Raw genomic sequence first — 20,830 nt, 5'->3', positions numbered from 1 at the left:
ACAACTTTGTCAGTTTTTAGATTAGCCGGAAAAGGCAGGACTACAAAGATGGCGGCGGCCAGAGTCACATATTTTGACCTTGAAAGCGGATCTTCAGAAACCTGTGTGTGATGTCTCACATACACTGTCCATTCTTTATACTGTCAGTGGTTGAACCACCATGTTTCTACATTAGCTTAGAATGGACAAATTAAACACTGGCTCTAGATAGGGACTTTTCCTTTTTTTTAAAGTGTGTTTTACGGCAGAAACTACACTGCTACATGCCACTAAATCCTAGACACTGGACCTTTAAAGTCTAAATTTAAGTTAAGTTAAGTTACATAGTTATGAATATTCTGACATTTTCTGTAAATAGAGACACACTGGACCTTTAATTTGAATGTAGAAATTTTCTTTTTTGTACTTGAATCATATTATAACACAGGAACAGTCATAATTAAATATATTTCTGTAAGATTCTACAATTTGTCATATTAGAAATGGTGTAAAAAAAAAGGATAGAAACAAGAATAGACAAATAAATAATTATTATATAAGTAATTAATTAATCATATTTTTGTATAATTAGATTCATGCTGTGGTTTAATCAGCTCATATTAATATAAATTAATTAATCATCCAGCTGAATTTGATGAATACATTCTTTGTCTCCAGCGCCCCTCCCACTATTTTACTACACCCAATCAACTACGAGCAACAAGAATATTTTTGCATAATATATGTATCATCCAATCACATGCGCGGATTCACATTGTTTAGTTCGCATAATTACCAGGCAGCCAATCAGCGTGTGGATAGGGGGCGGGGTCAACGCGCTGTTAGCAGTCACTCGTTGCTTATGCGCCCAACGGCCACATTTCAAACTAGAATGGCGACCGCTGTCTGCGGTCTGCAGTCCACAGGCGCTAACGGCAAACCGGCCAAGATCCGCCGGGAACACCGGAGGAAAGCGAAGGATTCCCGGAGGAGACAGGCGGCTCTCCTGTTCCTTAATAACATCTCACTCGACGGACGCCCCCAGTGTCAGGTTAACGATGGGATTGCCGACCCAAAAGACGCCGAGGAGCACCGACTCGAGGACAGAGACGCGTCGGTCTTGCCCCCGCCGGCGGAGGGACAAGAAGCGGTCGCCCAGGTGACAGAACCGGCCGCGGCCGGCGGTGGTGGCTCTTCTTCCAGTCTGCCCGGGGTGGTCAGTCCTGCCCGACCTTCTTTGGTAATGTCTCCGGGACTTACAAGCAGCACCGTGGGGGCCAATGAGGTATTTTTGGAGGGTGGCAGCACGACCGAGACGCTAACCCCGGACACCCCTATGTCTCCTGTGTCCGGGGGACACCAGCTCTGCTCCCGGGTCAAGTCAACGCCCACCGCGCTGAGCCCTGTGCCGGCCGGCAACACTGTGGATTCACGGCAGAGGTGAGACACCTCCACCAACACCTCCACCTCCACCGGGGGCCTTTTAAACTGACTGCTGACTTCCGCATGAAATGAAAGCAGCAGGCTGAAGCTTCACTTTCATCTTTGTTGTAGTGTTAGTGATCTGTAACGCATGTATGAGAGGTTAAATCCAATTTATACCAGAGGTTTGCAGTATTTTCCAGCTTTAAAACATGACATAACTCCATATCAGCAGTTGTCAGACTCATAATATGAGAAAATACCCAATGAATCCACTAAATCTCTGATGTAAAGAGTCCAGATTACAGCACAGCCACATCATTGTCTGTATGGATATGTTAAATAATGAAGCGATCTGCTTTGTGTCTTTTTACAGGTTGAGGAATGTCTCCGGTTCTCCTGGACCCAAGGTGCCAAAGAAAGTCCACTTCATCAAAAGTATGAGGCAGTATGACACCCGGGGTTGCAGGTGAGTCACATACACAAATAGATTTACATACTACATACAGTCATCTAGTTCCTCAGACAAAAGGCTGTTTTATTTTGGACTTTGAGGTAGACCTTTTTAACTCCAAAGCGGTGTTATACTTCTCCCGCTGGTATTGTAATAAGCAGCTTAGCTCTGGCGGAGAGACTGCAGAGGAATAACAGCAGCACAGCTGCTGAGTGCTACAGTGAATTTAATCACCCTTGGAAGCTTTGCAAAAGCCAAAAGAGGTGCAGTGTGGAAATATAACACCCTATTGCACCAACAGTAAGGTAACCCCGAAGAAAGTCAGTCACTGCTGGCTGCCCGTGAAGCTGGTTGTGTAATAATAATGATAATATGTTTGTTTATCCGCATGTAGGCACTGTAAAAACACGTCATATCCACCGGCCAAACTATGTTTTTGACCCATTTTTACATCCCAACATTTCATGTCCACATACATGATGATGTGTCATTTTTTTGTTGGTGTGTGCGCAAGGCAGTGATTTGGCAATCCTCGACTTCCCCTCAGGGTCTGTTTCAGTCTTCAGTGCATGTTACATACTGAGCTGAACGCTGAAGGTTATATAACTAAGCTAATTAAGGGAGGTTAGTGTTGTGGTGTTGTCCCCTGTGAGAGATCTGATATGTATCTCCTGGTGACCCAGACGCTGCTGACTTTTTGATGTCGATCGGCGTTTTGTGACGAGATGAAGCTCCTGTTTGGTGGCCGTGGTGCTGTTAGCTCCACTGTGAGTCGTTTGTCCACATTTTTGTCAGAACAATAGACGTGTAGTGAATGTTTACTGTGTTTATTGGTTGGTAGTCCCTGGTTTAAGCCAGTCATTAGCTCCTTAGCCTCACTTTGTGCCTCTCACGTACAACAGATTAACATTACAGCTGAGTCACAGAGATAAGCGTCTGATTTTCTGAGAATAAACGACAATATTCAGTCTTCTGTAGTCGATAATTCATGTATTGTTTGTTGTTATTTGGTGGCTTTAGTTCCTCCAAAATGTGAAAATCAGCCACTTTATTCTCACAGTAAACTCGGTATCTTTGGATTTGGACTGATGGTCACCAGGTATTTGTTCATGGTGGGAATTGTTGGGTCTCTGTAGATAATATAATACAGTATAAAGTCCTCTATTGGTTAAATGTCATGAGATGGCTTCTGTTATAATTATTTTCTGATGTTTTAAAGATTTAACAACTAAAAGATTAATTGATAATGAAAATAATAATTTCATAATCTGCTGTATGTCTAAAATGTTCAAGTTTTTCCAGATGGTGGCCAGATCTGACTCGCCTAAGATTTTTTTTTTAATTTAAAATGTTATTTATTGATTTATATACTGATTTTTCTTTACAATGTGTTGAAATTTTCCTTGTGTTTTCCAAGAGCTTGTCATTTTGGGCTACCTGGATTAGGAGATAGAGTCGCTCCTTCAGAATAATATTTATTCATCGAGCAGCTCCAGAATATTTTTTTCCATGAAGACAGTTAAAATAACTTCAGCAGCAGTAAATGTCCTTCAGGGTTTTTTAAAAGTCACTGGTTCTGTATTTTGCAATCAACAATTACTTTCAGCAGTGATTCATCTTCTGGTTATTTCCTGAATTAATGGATGAATTGTGTAAAATGTCTCGTAGAGCCAGAGGTGACGCCTTCAGTCTGGTTGTATCTGCTCAGCGGTCCAAAATCTAAACATAGTCCGTTAATTAATTATCGTAGAAGACAAAGAAAATATTTACATTTGGACGCAGTCCAGAAGCTGTAGCCAGTGAATATTTGGCATGTTTATCATTAATCGACTGTAACAACGTTTGCCAGTTCATTTTCTGTCGGATGACTAATCATCTCTCTGTGACTGGATCATAAAAGAGAGGCTCAAACTCGTCCAGCTCTCAGGTTTCCCCTCTTTCTGCCCGGAGCTTCAGATTGTTGTTGATAGCTGTTTGGCTTCAGTAGCGATGCAGATCAGCTCCGGCACAGATGATTATCGCGTGTACAGTAGCTGTTGAGTAGCAGTGACTGTAGTTGTTGCTTGTAGACTGACACACCATCTGTTTTGTCTGCCTGTACTTGCTGTGTCCTGCAGGATCGTGCTGGTTTGTGCCAAGCGGTCGCTATATGCTGCTTTCTCAGTGCTGCCCTATGGAGAGAGTGCTCACCTCAGGTACAAAGAAAGCACCAACCCAAGCAGGGAGCACCCACCCCTCGCTTTTATGTTTTTTTTTTTATCATCCTCACTCCTGTCTGATCCATGAACATCATCATCCTCAGGAAAAGGGCAGTGTGTGTTTGTGTGTGTGTGTGTGAAATGACATAAAGGTGACTCTTTCTGAACAGTGATCCTAAGCTGGAGGTTCAGAGACAAAGGCTGTCGTCCGTGGTGGCTGCTGACCTGCTCCCTTCCCTCGAGGGTGTGGAGCTGGGGTCCTACGGCAAGGTAAACGTCTGCCTGTTTTTATAAAGTACGACGACGGGACACAGAAATACTCGCAGTGCTCGGATAAAGCTCGCTTTCCCTCCTCAGACGGTGTCATACGCCCAGTTCCTTTATCCGACCAATGCCTTGGTGAGACAGAAGAGCGGCGGAGCTCCGGAGAACTGCACAGCTCAGACCCCTCAGTCGCGTTTCCGTGGCAACGGGCAGAGGAACTTCACCCCTGCCCGTCTGAACAACAACAACGCGCCACAGGAGCCAAGTACGACCACAAATTCAGACCAACGGTCACACGCACACAAAGACCTCTTCACTGTTTCACTGAGTTCAGATTTAATTTCACACACTTTTTTTTTTTTTCAGGTGTTGAGGAGGTGACAGAGTACGATCCGAACCTGCTCAGTGACCCTCAGTGGCCCTGTGGGAGACACAAGAGGGTCCTGATATTTGCATCATATGTGGTGAGAGTTCATTTAGTTTGTTTACATGCAGTTTAATATCTGTCGGACTGGACCTGGCTCTGCAGTGAAGTTTTTACATTCAGTTTCAAAACCTGATACGTCTGAAACTGAGACTACCCAGGTGGGTTCATGGACTAAGCTCTGATGCACCCTTACAGTCTCCATTCTCCTGTAAGCTGACTTTTATTTTAAACGCATTGTCTAAAGAAGAAACCTGGTGTCTGGTAAATGCAGATTTCTCTACCCTGTAGTTAGAGGTTTCTAGTCAGCCTGCAGAAAGGAAAAGTGACAGCTGAGCAGAGGTAAATGACACATAGCAATGTGTCTTTGTATAACGTTGTGTAGCTGAAACTGCAGGGTGTCTGAAAAGTGCTCAGACCTTTAGTCTTAAATGTTTTCTCTTGCCTGTCACCGGTGATTGTCTTTGTGATTGTGTACAGACTGCTGGCAGACACTAAACTGAAAGTGGGATTGTTTCAGCAGTGTGTGTAGGAGGCTGTTCAATCTTTTTTTTATGGAGTCTAAGTCAGCACCATCAGACCTGTAACAAACACTGCAGCTACTGCAGCTACACCCGCTGAAGGTTATCAGAGGAAACTGGACTTGCTTAGTTTATCTTCTCATTCAAGAGACTTTCAGAACTGGAGAGAAAAACCTCTTCAAGAAGTCAAGTCGCCTACGATAACCTTCAACAGATAATATCGTCAGATGTGCTGTAGCTGGAGGTTCATAGACTCTTAATTGATTTATACAGCTGAGTCACAGTCATCCTTCTGTATTTTTCTGATTATCTGAGTCAGTTTATTCATGGTATCATTAGAAATTATTGTTATATACTGCTAGTACTCAGAAATGTGGTGTTTTAAGAACTCTTTCTATTCAGTATGACTCTGTGTGGTCTTAAAGAGTCTTAAATCTAACTGGGTGAACCCTGAAGAAACCCCAAGCCAACACAAAAAAAGCCTCCAGAAGTCTAAATAAATCAGTTTCCACAGCTGAACGTTTGACTGTTAAATTCAGACACGCTGAGAGGGAAATCTCTGATCTGACACACACACACACAGGAAGACACGCTGGTTTCTTAAATTCACATAAACACACACACACGGATTGTTTTGTTTCTAAAAAATATGAATTTGACCTGTCAATGAAGCTTCGTTTGAGGGTGAAATGCGTGCATTCACATGATTTTATTGCTGCTAAATGCCTCATGTCACAAGACTGTGACCTCTGGCATCAGTGCGAGTGTGAATTATCCTAACAGAGACAGTTTATAAGCAGAACTTTGAAGCTTTATTGTAGCTATAATTCACGTCGACACAAGGAACTTCTGTACTGACTTCTGTGCTGGTTTTATTTTCACCTCTGCAGACGACCGTGATCGAGTATGTGAAACCGTCCGACCTGAAGAAGGACATGAACGAGACTTTCAGGGAGAAGTTTCCTCACATCAAGTTGACTCTGAGCAAGATCAGAAGGTTCAGATATGTTACATCGCCCCTTGGGTTGTTTCAAACAAGTCACACAGCACAGCCTTTCTCAGAAATCTGACCACTAACGTATGATTCCTCCCTTCCTCTCCACTAGCCTGAAGAGAGAGATGCGGGCCGTGAGCGAGGAGTTCGGCCTGCAGCCGGTCACCACGGCGATGGGTTTTGTTTACTTTGAGAAGCTGGTGCTGCAGGGCCGCCTCAACAAGCAGAACAGGAAGCTGGTGGCGGCGGCGTGCGTGCTACTGGCTGCAAAGATCAGCAGCGATCTGAGGAAGCCAGAAGTCAAGCAGCTCATTGATGTGAGTAAAGTTTCCACAGAAACAGATCTTTGAGTAGAAACACAAAACAAAGCACACACAGGTTAACCTGCAACCTCATCATACATAATAGAAAGGTAAACAGAGAGCGGAAAAACCCGTCACACACGTTGCACTTAGCTCAATGTGAATCACAGAGCATTATTCTCTCAACACACCGTATTATACGGGTGGAAACAGGAAACACAACTACACAGATCAAAGCTGAACTATTGAAACTGGTTAATGTTGAAGAATCTCCATAAAACAAATAGATGAAACATTTTGAACCACTCTTTCAAAGTCCAACTTTTTTGTCTGTTACAGCTACGGTTTCACGAAGGTGCCCCTATTCTTTGCATTCATTTGTACATGAAGGCCTTATTTCTTTACAGCCAATCAAATCTACTTTAGTCAGAGCAACATCCTACACTAGTTTGCAAAAAGGAATATTATTTTTGACCAAAAACAGGAGGAAAAATGTGATTTCAGTTTTTAATTTTTTAAAGGTCAGTTTAGGTTACCCGATAGCTAAAGGCCAAATTTCACCAGGCACGGATGTGACACGACCGCGGCCACTAGAGCTAATCACGACATCCTAGTCAATGTTTCAAACCAAAGCAGAAGCATCGCGGCCCAGAAGTGGTTCTCCGGTCTGCTTCGCTGAGAATACGCCGATCTTCTGTAGCATATTTACATTTTTAGAAGCACGTAAACCAGATAAAAAAAGACCAAATCTGAGCAAATTAACAAAATCTTGTTGCTTCTGAAACGCTCCTGGTGGAGTTTGATGTCACTTTGGAGAACGGACCAGATCAGCTTTTCGGCCTCGGTGTGTCTTTTTGGGGTTTCGGCTTCAGTCCTACCCACAGAGGACCGCTATGATTCCAACCCACAGCAGTTTTCTGCATCTTGAACAATTTAAATCCCACATGGGAATGCTAACAATGAAAACTACAATATATAGAGTTTAAACAGATTTTATTAAAGTCTTGATCATCATGAACATTTCTATGGGATGGATGAGAATCACACATAAAAACAAACTCTTCAACACTTAAATATTTCAGCATCTGCCTCTTCTAAACCACATCATAACATGTCTTCCTCTGTTTTCTTTTCCCCCTCCCCCCTCATGCGGACGAGCAGAAGCTGGAGGAGCGTTTTCGTATCAACAGACGAGAGTTGATTCCTCTGGAGTTCCCGGTGCTGGTTGCCTTGGAGATGGGCCTGTACCTCCCCGAGAGCAAGGTCATGCCGCACTACCGCAGGCTGGTGCAGCAGGGTTAGACCGGCTACGGCGATGTCTGACACTCCAGTTTCATTAATAACATCAGCAAGTGTGCGTGAATCAGAACTGACCGAGTGTGTGTGTGTGTGTGTGTGTGTGTGTGTTCATGTGTGTGTGCGATGGGCCGACCAGTTTATAAGCTGTGGTGTTTGAGACAAATAATTCTGGTACTATTTATTTTCTGTCAGTCGTGACTCGAGTCACTTGCTGTTTATGAAGAATAACTAGTTTACACTCGTTGGCATGTCCGTCTCCCTGAATGTCTTTTTGTACACGTGACGTTCTGATGTCGATCCCGTCATGAGCTCTATGTTAGAGATGTTCGACGAGCACGTTAATTGTGCTTTTATTTTGGTTTCTCGTGACTTTTATTTTGGTACGTCCTCGTATTCTTCGCCTCTATTTAAATGAAAACGTACGCTGTGATGTTTGTGTCCGTGTAAAACTTCTCCTGCACCTTTCTCATGACTATACGCAGCCTGTATAGTATTTATTACGAACTACAAAGAACCATACTGTTGATTTTTGTAAATGCCTTTTGAACCCACTGTGACATCAACTCGTTTTTAGCCATCGGACTGAAACATGATACTGTAGACTGCGGGTGGAAAACATGATTTTAGTCTTTTTACGAGAAGAGGAAGTGGCCTTTAATTTATGTTTTTATTTTTATATTTGTACTGTTTGTCCAACAATAATCAGCCACATTCATATATTCATTTTTTTCTTTAATAGAAAAATAAATTAAATATTAATTGTGGCAGCTCTGTCCTCCTGATATTCAGTATAACTGCTGTTATACTGTAACAAGGAGGCTTATTATTTATAATTAATGTTGTTTTTGTTATGTCGTTACCCAGGGAGATATGTTTAGGGCTGCAACTAACGACTATATTCATTAGCCGTTAATCTGTTGATAATTAAGTGACGTCCTCAAATGTTTTATTTCGCCCACAACCTAAAGACATTCAGTTTATTGTTGAAGACGAGTAAGAAAACTAGAAAATACTCAAATTTCAGGTGCGGAAATAAGATAATTTGGACTTTTTGTCTGAATAAAATGACTCAAAACGATTAATCAACAATGAAAAGTCACCAATTTAATTCAATAGTTGATAACTAATCAATTAAAGATGCAGTGCGTAGGAATTGCAGATTGGAATCAACTGAATACCGTCGAGAGCCAGTGTTTGGTCTGCGGAAGAGGACCCGCTCCCTCTGTAGATACAAGGTAATAAAAACATAATGATTCTTATTTTCAGGTCAATTTTCACAATAGAAAAAGATACTTATGCACATTATATTTCTGCCTATATGTCTCCTTAAATGTTACACACTGGACCTTTAACCGACCATTTGTTGCAGCTCTAGACATGTTTATTTTTAATTTTTTTTGTAAAATGCACTGCAATTTATTCCTCAATAGTCGAAAGTCTTGCTTGTTTGTCGTCGTATTTTTCAGTTCTCAGGAATTTTTACTTTCTTTTGAATGACTCGTATAAACTCTAACCCAAAGAGAAGTTGTTACAGTAGCTCTACCATCATTAAAATCACCTGTGCTCCATTTAAAAAAAACAAAACAATGAAAGGTAACTGATTGTCGTGCACATATGTGAACAGATGTACAAGTCGCTCCTACAAGTGCCAGACAGTGTTAACCTGACTGCAGTACTTATTTTGTACTAACTCTTGTGATTTGGATGCCACTAAAGTATGGAGAGAGAAAAAAAGTGCCTGAAAGTACAGTGGCAGTGAAATGGTTAACCATCATGTCATAGGTGATATTTAGCATTTCTTACATCTCGCTGCTGTAGCGACCTTTAAACGTTCTTGTCCGGGAAAGATAATCACAAACTTTTTACAGTCGTGGACATGATGGTGGTTCGGTTTGTTGTCTGTGTCTGCAGCAGTGAAAAATATGCCAATTAATAGATAACTGCAGAACATGTTGTACTTGTATGGTTGTTGTCAAATGGGTGAATATTCATTGTTTTCATACTGTCAAATGAATGTTTTTGAAATATATTTTCAGACACTGAAAAGTCATTTGAGTCTTTTTTTTTTTGAGTGGTGTGTCTACAGAGAGTAGAGTGACGGGAAATAAACACAAGAGACGAGCATGTTCCTCATATTTTACTGTTCCCTCGTGTTTGCACAGACAGACTAGTAGCTGACATGCAGGTTGAATATATGTTCATTCAGTTAAATCAGTAGATATTAATTCGACACACTGTAGAGGAACACGGCATCATCAGCAAAGGGAAGGTCTTAGTTTTCTACTATATTAATATTTATCCTTCATGTGTAATAGTTACAAAACAGAAGAAGCAGCTGAATAAATACGTTAAATAATATCGTGAACAGCTCTTAGTCCAAACTCATGTCTTCGTCGTCGTCTTTCTTGTCTGTGGAGTCTCCGTCCTGGTCTGACTTTGGCTCCGTCTCCATGGCTTTGGCGAAAGCTTCGACGTCTGCAGTGGAAGAAATGTCAGGAAATTAGCACTTCAAATGATTAATTTCAGAATCCCCCAAAATGCAAATTGACATTCAGATCTGTGGCTGAAACCTGCAAACTGCAGTTCCTTAAGTGTCCACTTGAGGCTGGCTACAGAACTGAGTCAGTCTCCATAAGTCCCCATGTTCAAATGTCCAACTTCACAGCAGAAATAAACATGTTTACAGCCTGGTACAAAAAACAGTTTTGGTCTCTGTAGCTAATTTCCCCGTTCATGACAACTGTACTGAGGGTGAATTTATATACAACTCACCTGTTCAAATGATATTAAGACTTAAAGTTATGCAGAATTAAGAGTGTGGATGCTTTGACTAATAGGTGGGTGCAGTTACAGATGGCTTGTCGGAGCAATCAGGCTTAATTCAGCTGATGATCCATGTGTTTGCCAATTTTTAGATTAGCCAGGAAGAGGCAGGACTGCCAAAATGGCGGCAGCCAGAGCCACCACACACTGAGCTTCAAAATGGCATCCACGTTTATAGTGTCTTTGCTTCGGATGTCTTATTTTGTTCAACAAACTGTCCAAAAAAACCCAAATATTCAATTTGCAATCATAGAAAACAGAAAAAACAAAATAGATTTACATATTTTAGAGACTGGAAGTCTAAAACTTTGTGTCATTTTGGCTTAAAAATGACAAAAAAAGTAATTATCAGTTATTGTTGATTAATTTTCTATAATTAATACTAATTATTTCAGCTCTACTAGATATACAAAACAGACCTCACTCTGTTGAACAAAAGCCTAAATGAACTCAAACTTAAGGGTCACCTTTATCCCTTTGTCATCCACAGTTTTATGCTTTTTCAAACTTGGTGAGTATTTTAAAATACTTTATATATTTTGTACTGTTGGGTATCTATAACTGTGTAGAATTTATATAAAATTAAATGTTTAACATTATATATATTTGTGTGTAAAATCTTTAAGTCATCTGGAAACTTAAGCTGTCACATGAATGTAGAGGAGTAAAGTTTCCTTCTGACCTCTGGTGAAGTATTAAGTAGGATAATTTGTACAAATACCTAAAGTTGTACTTGTGTGCATCAAGTAAATGTCGCTAAGTTAGATTACCAAGCAATGTCCCTGTTAACATTGCAGCTCTCTCAGTGAATTACCACCTCCGGTGTAAAAATGAAAACTCGAATGAGTTGCCCAGCAGTGAAACAAACAGCGTCTCTGCACGATGTGGGCAAAAACACTGACCTCCTTTGTTAGCCGCATCCACAGCCTCCGCGGGCAAGCCAAACTGGTTCATTAGAGGTCCTAACTGCCCGGACGCCAGAGCGCTGCTGAACATGCTCATAGCCTGCAGAGAGACAACAAATACCAAGAATAATGACAAATACCACAACAAGATTAGAGAGCCTCACAACAACCAGAATACAGTATCTCGTGTTGCATGCTATTTCTGTGCTTCAAGGACGGGAGACAGCTGAAGGTCACACTCCAGCTGGAAATAAGAGCCAAGAGTGGTTTGTGTGTTTGTCAGACGAACCGCCTGGAGCTGCTCACACAGGCAACAAATAAGATAATCTGAGGGAACTGTTTAATGATTGTTGGTTTATATATATATCTCTAAAAACAATGACTGCTTTTCAAATGAGGAAAACACAAAAATCAGAAGATCGTAAACCTTCAGCGAACTCTACCTGCTGAAACTGAGGCGAGCTGAGCGTGTTGTGGAGCTCCTCTGTGCTCTGAGGCAGGGACTCTCCAGAGGGCAGATAGGGCATCAACCTCTGCTGCACCTCAGTGTTGGCCAGGATGGGAGCCATGATCTCAGGTGTCAGGACGCTGGCGAGGTCCACTGCAGGTAACAAACACCACCACTTAAGTCTGGGAACATGTCATCCAACATTTTCTAACAGTTTGAATGTTGTCATTGATGTTTTTCGTCGTTAACTGACCCGTCTGACCTCAGAGTGACTAACCGAGTTCAAGTCAGGGAGCTTTAACGCACAGTGTAAGATATAGGGGATATTCATAACTATGTTTTTATTAGTGTATAATCTGATGAAAATAAGAATTATTATGTTTTTGTTACCATAAAATTTATATCTACAGACACCATGGATCCTCTTTCACATGTTGAATTGCCATGTTTGTCCATGAAGGTGAAACAAGAGGGTTGCAATCTACACCACTAGATGCCAGTGGACTATTTACACATCCAGCACGTGGAGCAACATTATCACTCAAAAGAGTTTGTGTTTGTGTCCATCTAAAATAAAAATTAGGATTATATTGAGGTTCAGGTGTTTTAATTCATATAGTGTGTGTGCCCTGTCTTTTGCATGTCTCATGCACTTCCCTTAGTTGGCCTCTGATTTACTGAGACTGGCAGGGAGAGATAATTATAAATCAACAGTACAAGGACAGGAGAGACAGGCTAGGGGAGTACCATGTGGATATGAATCATAATGCTCATTACTGAGCAGAAAACCAAGGTGTCCGAGACAGCCCATTTTAAAAATGCATAAGAACCAACAGTTAGAGCTCCTCGAGGAGCCTTTTCTCTGTAACCCCTTTTGTGTTGCACTGTTAAACACTCCTTCTTGTACAAGAATAATAAACTCAACTTATACTTTGATACTTTGAATCCAGTCCTCCAGTCCAAATTTTTAGCTGCTAAACGCTCCACTTTCTTCACCAGCTGGTCGCTAGCTGCTGGATTTGCCTTCTGCTTTAATTTCTTTCATGGCACCTTTAAAACCTCAACTAAATTGACGTATCTTTAATTTCTTTCATCCTAGCTCGTCTTTTTCACCTCGTCCCACTCACACCTTATTATTTTGTAGTATCCATGAAGGAGAGCTGTGCCTAATGTACTGTAACACAGTAAAATTCAATCAAAACAGCGACACACTGCAGTATTTGCAGGGCGTTCCTGCTTGTGCAACAAACTGAATTTATTAAATTAAAATTACACAGTATTACAGAGTCTGTTGCGCTCACAATGCTAATTATTTCCTCCATAATTAGTCGAAATTGCACTAATTAGGCCTAATTATGTTTCCCCTCTGGTGGTTATTAAAGTTTTTGTCTTATTTCAGTTTTAAGGAGTGTAGTTTACAGTCTACAGCACGGTCCTCACCTCCCTGACCGCTGGCAGGCACGTTCATGGTGGCCAGGATGCTCTGCAGGTCTCTCAGCTGGATGGGCTGTGTGGGGTTGGCTGCCCCTGCCGCCAGGGTGGACACAGCAGGGGTGGACGGGGTGGTGGCTGTCGGGGAGGCCGCTGAGGTGGCGGAGGGAGTGATGGGAGTGGTGGGCACCTGGGAGGAGCCGAGTCGACTGGCAGCAGAGGTAGAAGTGGGGGTGACGGCGGTGGAAGGGCTGAGACAAGACAGGAAAAAAAGTTTGTGTCAGTGCAAGATTATCAGACAATTATTAATTCCAACATGAGGTACAGACACACATCACCAACCTGTGATATTCTCTTTCGAAGTGAACTCATACATGAGGACGTATAAACCAACAGAGGTAACGTAACGGCCATAATACCAACCAGAAAGCAAGTTATTCCAGTCGCCTTCTATCACTATCTCTCAGTTGATTGATCAGATGAGAATCAGCTAATCATTTGAGTCATTTTTTAAAGAAAAAAATGTCAAATATTCTTATAAACTCTAAACGTGCTGCTTCTGCTTGTTTTATATGACAGTGAAGTCAATGTGTTTGAGTTTTGGGCTGTTGGTCGGACAAAAGAGGAGATCTGAAGACGTCACCGCAGGTTTAAATTCATCACTGAATTGTGAAAATAAATCATCAGATTTGTAGATTATGGAAATTATCGTTAGTTGAAGCCCCAGATGTGACAGTACATGAAAAAAATTGTATCTTACCATAGATTTCTCTGTTTTTAAAAGTCTACTTACTGTAGACCTTTTGGTCAAACTTGTGTTTCCCAAGTAAATAAAGAACTTGCAAGCTCAGGATTTATCAAGAGTAGCTGTCGAACATCGATATAAAATAGTCAGTCCTTAATCTTTGATTATAATATACTGACACTCCTCTTTCAAACAGCTGATTCTGACGTGCTCTTCTATCTCCTGTCTGTCCTCGAGAAAACTATGCTATCAAACAACCAAATGTGTCGAACATTCAAGGTACATAAAGAGTTTAAAGAGGCAGATGTTTCTTGGATATGTCACCTTGTGGAGGAGTTACTGGCTGCAGGAACGCTGCTGCTGCTGCTGCTGCTGCCCAGGAGGTTGGCCAAGCCCGGACCGGCCAGAGCCCCGAGACCACCTGATATTCAGAAAGAAAACATCCATCATTATTCTCCTGAGAGCATGATGCATTGGCATGTTTATTAGAGAAGGTACGTACCGATCCCGCCCAGTCCGGTTGGTCCGATGAGCTGCATGAGCTGGTTATGGCTCATGTTACCCAGAAGGCTCTGCAGCCCGCCCTCGCCTTGACATGGAGAAAAAAAAAAGAAAAGAAAAGGCAACATCCAGCATCAGAATGAGTTTAAATGATTTCTGGCTGCACTCAATCAGGTGAAGCGAGCGTCTGTTACCTCCCAGAGCAGACAGGTCGTGTCCTCCACTGCCGCCACTGCCGAGAGCTCCAGGCATGGGCGGGTTGTTGAGATACTCGTTCACTTTACGGCAGTTCTCCTCGTCCTTGTCGGTCTTCGGCTCCTGAGATCAGAAGAAAGAAAATCAAGAGAGGTTTCTGACATCTCATGGTTACAGCCTGAATCATTAAACTGGATAAACTGGGAAGATGCCATAGTTGGTCAGACTTTAAAGTGTTTCAAGGATGTTTTTCTTACTGTCAACACTGTGCCATCTCCGACAGTCCTATAAATAACCTCCTCATTGTCTTTCACTCTTCTATTCTGCACCCCTCCCGTCCACTCCATTTCTTTCTCCTATATCTCTCCTTTCTACTCTTCATGGGCTCCTTCGTGCCCGTCGTTCCTCACAGAAGCTTCCACACAAAGCAGCAACAGGCCAAAGAAGTACAAGAGTTCACGCACAATCATTCAAACACATCTTCCTCATGGTCCTTGCTAGTGAAATAAGACATTTGTGTTAATGTTAACGGCTGTCAGCCCTCCTCGCCATCCCTGCTGTGGGAAGCTGTGGCTCTCTGGGAGAAGATGTCACCCTAAGAGATCTTGTGAATATTAGCTCCCTATGTAAACATTGTCTGGTCCTGATCTTGACTTGCTCTCAGCTCCTCAAAGTCTTGTCTCGGTCTTGTCTCACTCTGGTGGATGAATACACATTGAGTATTTACAGCAGCAGGATTAAAAAACACTGTGTGAGTGTATGTTTATGAAGAAATATGTCTCTGAGAACAACCGTGTGGCTCATTGATGAGTTTTTAGAAGACAATGGAGCTCCAGATTTATCAGGCTTTGGTTACACAGACGATTTGGTCTTTTCATGAGATGTGTTGACAGTAAGAAAAATAGTTTTTTAAGCCTTGTGCTTTGTTTTCTGATATAAAGCATGCACGTCTTCATGATTTTTGCTCAGGATTTATCATCCTGTCTTTAATCTAGCTTCATGAATACAGATGTGTGTGTGTGTGTGGAGCAGACCTGCATCCAGAAGAAGAGTCTCTTGGAGCCAGCCTTGAACTTCAACACATAAACTCGTCCAGTTGTGCACTGGTTCACCCGTTTGAACTCGCAGTCATCAGGGAAGATGATCAGGTCCTGAATCAGGACATGAAGAGGGTTCATATTAAAGAAGACAAACACAGGTAAAGCCAGCTTTACTTGCAGACAGCGTCACCTACATCGTCCACGTTCCCGGTGGTCCGATCCTTCCAGCAGAAGTGGATGAGGGAGTCGTCCGTCTGCTGGATGTAGACCTGACCTTTACGCTTGTCAGGGGTCACCGTGCTGCCCTTCATGGTCATCTTACCGGCCCGAAACTCCACCAGGTACTTGCTGGAGGAGCCGCGGGATCCAGACACCATGCTGGGGAATAAAGCTCCAGAGGCCATGATGATGATGAGGAGGAGGACAAAGCTGCAGGGACAAAGAGGAGGAGTCACTGACTGAAACACAGAGTGTGGAAGGAATATTGATAGATTGATCTGAACATAGTAGTTCAATGTATGTGTACCAATAAAAGTGATTCAGCTTGACAGGTAAAAATAACCATTTAACTACTATGCACATATAAAAAAATATATATATATTTTTTAAAAATCTAAAAAGGTCTCTGTATTTTCAGATATAAATGTTTCAGACAGAAAAAAGCATCTGCTATATTGTTGTTTTTCTCTGTGGTGTTGTAAACGAGAAGTCATCACTGGTGCTGACTGCCTGAAAATATCAAATGAACCAGAATCACTTTCATTATCCAGGTCTGACAAGTAATCTGACTCCGGTTTCACTGTACGTACAAATATATATATATATATATATAGATATATATTATATATTATATATACACACACACACAAACACAAACAGCAACATTTGTGGACAAAATACAAATAAGACAAACAGTGAAAATGATGCAAAAATAAATGATGATTTATGTAACATGTTGCCGATTGTAGGCAGGTAGGTGACAGACAGTATAGATTGTGCATGAGTGATGATGTTTACACTGTCTCACTTTACTTCATTGTACACACGCAGATACAGACATAAATAATAAAAACAAGAGCTCAAGGCTAAACACAAACATTAAACTACTATGTACAGATAAAACTATCTATAAATATAAACAACAATAATATTGTAAGAATAAGAGTAGAATAATAGGACAATAGTTCAAAGGATGCTAAATAAATGAGGTAGGTATATATGCATTATATAATCCAATCCACTTTATTTATATAGCACGATTTTTAGCAAACAAGGTTTCCAAAGTGCTGCACTGACAAGATAAACAAAAATAACACAATAAAACCTAAGTAGACAATAGAAAGATAAAACAATCAATAAAATAAAAAAAATAAATAAAAAGCACTACAGCAAAGATTTTTAAAAAATGCATGTATACACATAAAATCAACACTACATGGTGTCAAAAGCCAATGAGTACTGTGTGGATGATATTTACATTTTAAAGAATAAAATAATAAAAATAATAATTTACAGTACATAAATAAGTATATATAAATATATAAGTATATATATACGTGCTATAGTATTTAATATTTTATTTTTCATGTTCTTTGCTTAACGTGTTTTCCACCAATAGATTATAATAATTATATATATATATTTTTTTAACATGTCTTCACCCTCACAGCCTTTTTAATGATGGCTTTTTATTCTCAGTGTCTTCCAGGGATCTGACTGAGGGAAAAACTACAAAGCTGAGCATGTTATGTTGATGAACCTGGAAATAAAAACTCATCCCATGCTCCCATAATAAAGCGGCTGCCTCACTGTGCTCAGATGACTCTGCATCCTGCAGCTAGCGGCGTGTTTTCAGCTCCGTCCGCTCACCGCGGAGCTCCACGTTAACGTGTCAGACCCGCGGACTGTGCACACGCCCGGTTCACATGTAAATACATGAAACATGATTAAATAACATGTTTATACTCACATTTACTGACCGGAGAGGCGCTCGGCGCAGAGAGAGCAGGCAAACGCACACTGACGATGATTCTGATTGGCTGGCTTCCGCCGGTGCTTCCTGTGATTGGTCGAGTCGTGTGTCAATAACAGAAGGGCTTTAAATGCCACTGCGCATGTTCGGTAGAGATGACACAACACAGCCTGTTTGTTGTGGCATGTTTAATAATTTAATATAGATATAATATAGATATAGATATTAAAGCTGCATGTTTACTAATGTTATATAGATATAAATATGATATATAATATAGATATAAAGTGTGTTTTACTAATGTTATATAGATATAAATATAGATATAAATATAGATAGATAACATAGATATAAGCGCGTGTTTACTACTGTTACAGATATAATATAGATATAAATATAATATAGATATAAACATAGATATTAAAGCTGTGTGTTTACTAATGTTATATAGATATAATATAGATATAAATAAGATATAGATTTACATATTAGATCATAGATATAAACATAGATATTAAAGCTGCGTGTTTACTAATGTATACGATATAAATATAGATATATATATTACATAGATAGCTGTGTGTTACTAATGTTATACAGATATAAACAGATATTAAAGCTGTGTGTTTACTAATGTTATATAGATATAAACATAGTATTAAAGCTGGTTCTAAGTTTATAGATATACTAGATATTAAGCTGCCTGTTTACTAAGTTATTAGATATAAAATATGATATTAAGCTGTGTGTAGAGTTATCTATATTTTTAATTAGAGGTTAACTAGAATCAAGTATGTTGAGATCAGTTAAACAACATTAATAACTACTTTTCTAGATTTCTCTGTAAATGTCTGATGGGTGCAGAGCGGACTCTAAATTAACTTTTTTGATCACCAGCCAATGAACTGTTTCTAAAGTACAGCCAATCAAAATTTCCACTAGCCACATTTTTTCCCGTGCAAAAAAAAAAAAAAAAAATACAGATTATGAGAGCCAGTGAATTAATTTATTTTATTAACTAAAGCTTCAAATTAATCTTACAATGAATTTGGGATGTATATCCCAAGTAAAATATTACAATAAAATGAAACTTGTGTTTCTCCAAGAGGTCATTAACCCTTACTATTAGCTATTCCCTTTTTTTTTACATTACAATAAAACTTTTCTTTTTAGATAGAAATTTGAGAGTCTTGCCTTGCATGCTACAACATACTTGGCCTGATTCTTTTCTGAATGCCAGCACTCTGTTTGCACGCTGTGCTTACAAATAACAGTGCTGACGTGTAGCAGGTGATTTTCACCATCTTAGTTTAACTGTTAACATGCTGACATTTGATTATAGCATGAAAAGCAAAGTACACCTGAGTTAAGGGGTAACATCATTAGTTTTTCCAGATACTCGGTCACAGAAACTGAACAATATGTGCCATGTAAGCACAAAATCAGCTGCAGGGTGTTAAAACTAGTTTTTGGAGACACAAGACAGGACAACAAGATCCGCTAATAGAAAAAAAAAAGGCCTAAACATGTCAGTGGATGTTTTAGTGCCGTATATTCCCATAATTACAAACACAGTTTGACTCTTCAGCTTCAGGCTAACTTACAGTTGATGTTTACAGTAGAGATCAGGTGTTTTGCATTTCATTTTGAATAATTTTAGTGACCCAAAGAGGTAAAAAGTATCCAGATTTTTACAGGCTCTGTTTGTTTCCTCTCTTATTCTATAATCATCTTGGACGCCTCAGTTGATTGTTGTCTTTTTTGGCATATACACCAGATTTTGCTTTCTTTCTTTAAGTCGGTTGTCCTTTTATTGACTTTTGTATACTTCAGTCAAATGGCTCCAGGTGATAAAGTGGCCCAGAGTTCATGACCAGGCTCCTGACTTCCTTCCTTTCCTCTGCAGGGATTCTTTGAGGACGAGGATGGGAAGGAATACATCTACAAGGAGCCAAAGTTCACTCCTCTATCGGAGATTTCCCAGAGGCTCCTGAAGCTCTACTCCGACAAGTTTGGTCAGGAGAACGTCAAGATCATTCAGGACTCTGGCAGGGTGGGGACACATTTGCATGAGTTTGTATAATGTGACAGTAAATGGTAGACCCTGAGAGTTGTGCAAAGGTCTTGGGAGAACATCTTGTTGATGGTTTGTAGTGCAGAGTTCAGGGACGACATTCAGAAAGGAACAAAACAACAACTCAATAAATGGCGAACTTAACATTAGGGTGACAGGTTAAAGCTGGAGTGTGAACTTCCCTAAATCTAATAAAGATGTACATATACACATAGATATAGATATAAATATAGATATAGATATAAACATAGATATTAAAGCTGCGTGTTTACTAATGTTATACAGATATAAATATAGATATAAATATAAATATAGATATAAACATAGATATTAAAGCTGTGTGTTTACTAATGTTATACAGATATAAACAGATATTAAAGCTGTGTGTTTACTAATGTTATATAGATATAAACATAGATATTAAAGCTGTGTGTTTACTAATGTTATATAGATATAAATATAGATATTAAAGCTGCCTGTTTACTAATGTTATATAGATATAAATATAGATATTAAAGCTGTGTGTTAGAGTTATATATATTTTATAATTAAAGAGGTTAACTAATGAATCAAGTATGTTGAAGATCAGTTAAACAACATTAATAACTACTTTTCTAGATTTCTCTGTAAAATGTCTGAATGGGTGCAGAGCAGGACTCTAAATTAACTTTTTCTGATCACAAGCCAATGCAACTGTTTCTAAAGTGACCAGCCAATCAAAATTTCCACTAGCCACATTTTTTCCCGTGCAAAAAAAAAAAAAAAAAAAAAAAAAGATTATGAGAGCCAGTGAATTAATGTGATAATTTTATTAACTAAAGCTTCAAATTAATCTTACA

At 40.0% G+C, this 20,830-nt stretch overlaps 2 protein-coding genes across 3 annotated transcripts; one reads left to right on the top strand and one right to left on the bottom strand.

The window, feature by feature from the left end:
• The first annotated feature begins 658 nt into the window (after positions 1-658).
• On the top strand, positions 659-9,583 carry cables2a (Cdk5 and Abl enzyme substrate 2a). Of its 2 annotated transcripts, XM_019257188.2 has the most exons (9): positions 665-1,419; positions 1,778-1,870; positions 3,973-4,050; positions 4,224-4,323; positions 4,411-4,582; positions 4,684-4,781; positions 6,153-6,259; positions 6,369-6,573; positions 7,720-9,583. In XM_019257188.2, the coding sequence occupies exons 1-9, from the start codon at positions 740-742 to the stop codon at positions 7,858-7,860; spliced, it is 1,674 nt and encodes a 557-aa protein (XP_019112733.1). In that variant the 5' UTR covers positions 665-739; the 3' UTR covers positions 7,861-9,583. The 2 variants fall into 2 exon arrangements, with proteins under 2 accessions (XP_019112740.1, XP_019112733.1); XM_019257195.2 differs by lacking the exon at positions 3,973-4,050 and having other exon boundaries at positions 659-1,419.
• A 391-nt stretch (positions 9,584-9,974) lies between these two features.
• On the bottom strand, positions 9,975-18,004 carry LOC104919937 (proteasomal ubiquitin receptor ADRM1). Its single transcript, XM_027288664.1, has 10 exons — positions 17,915-18,004; positions 16,140-16,374; positions 15,940-16,056; positions 14,905-15,028; positions 14,712-14,798; positions 14,534-14,630; positions 13,474-13,715; positions 12,029-12,186; positions 11,583-11,685; positions 9,975-10,332 (listed from the first exon to the last, which is right to left on the bottom strand). Exons 2-10 carry the CDS (start codon positions 16,347-16,349, stop codon positions 10,229-10,231), a joined length of 1,242 nt encoding a protein of 413 aa, XP_027144465.1. The 5' UTR covers positions 16,350-16,374; positions 17,915-18,004; the 3' UTR covers positions 9,975-10,228.
• Between the last annotated feature and the right edge of the window lie 2,826 nt (positions 18,005-20,830).

The sequence above is a fragment of the Larimichthys crocea genome, chromosome XV (genome assembly GCF_000972845.2).
Source record: "Larimichthys crocea isolate SSNF chromosome XV, L_crocea_2.0, whole genome shotgun sequence".
NCBI classification, from domain to species: Eukaryota; Metazoa; Chordata; class Actinopteri; family Sciaenidae; genus Larimichthys; species Larimichthys crocea.
This window is presented reverse-complemented; position numbering and strand designations above follow the sequence as displayed.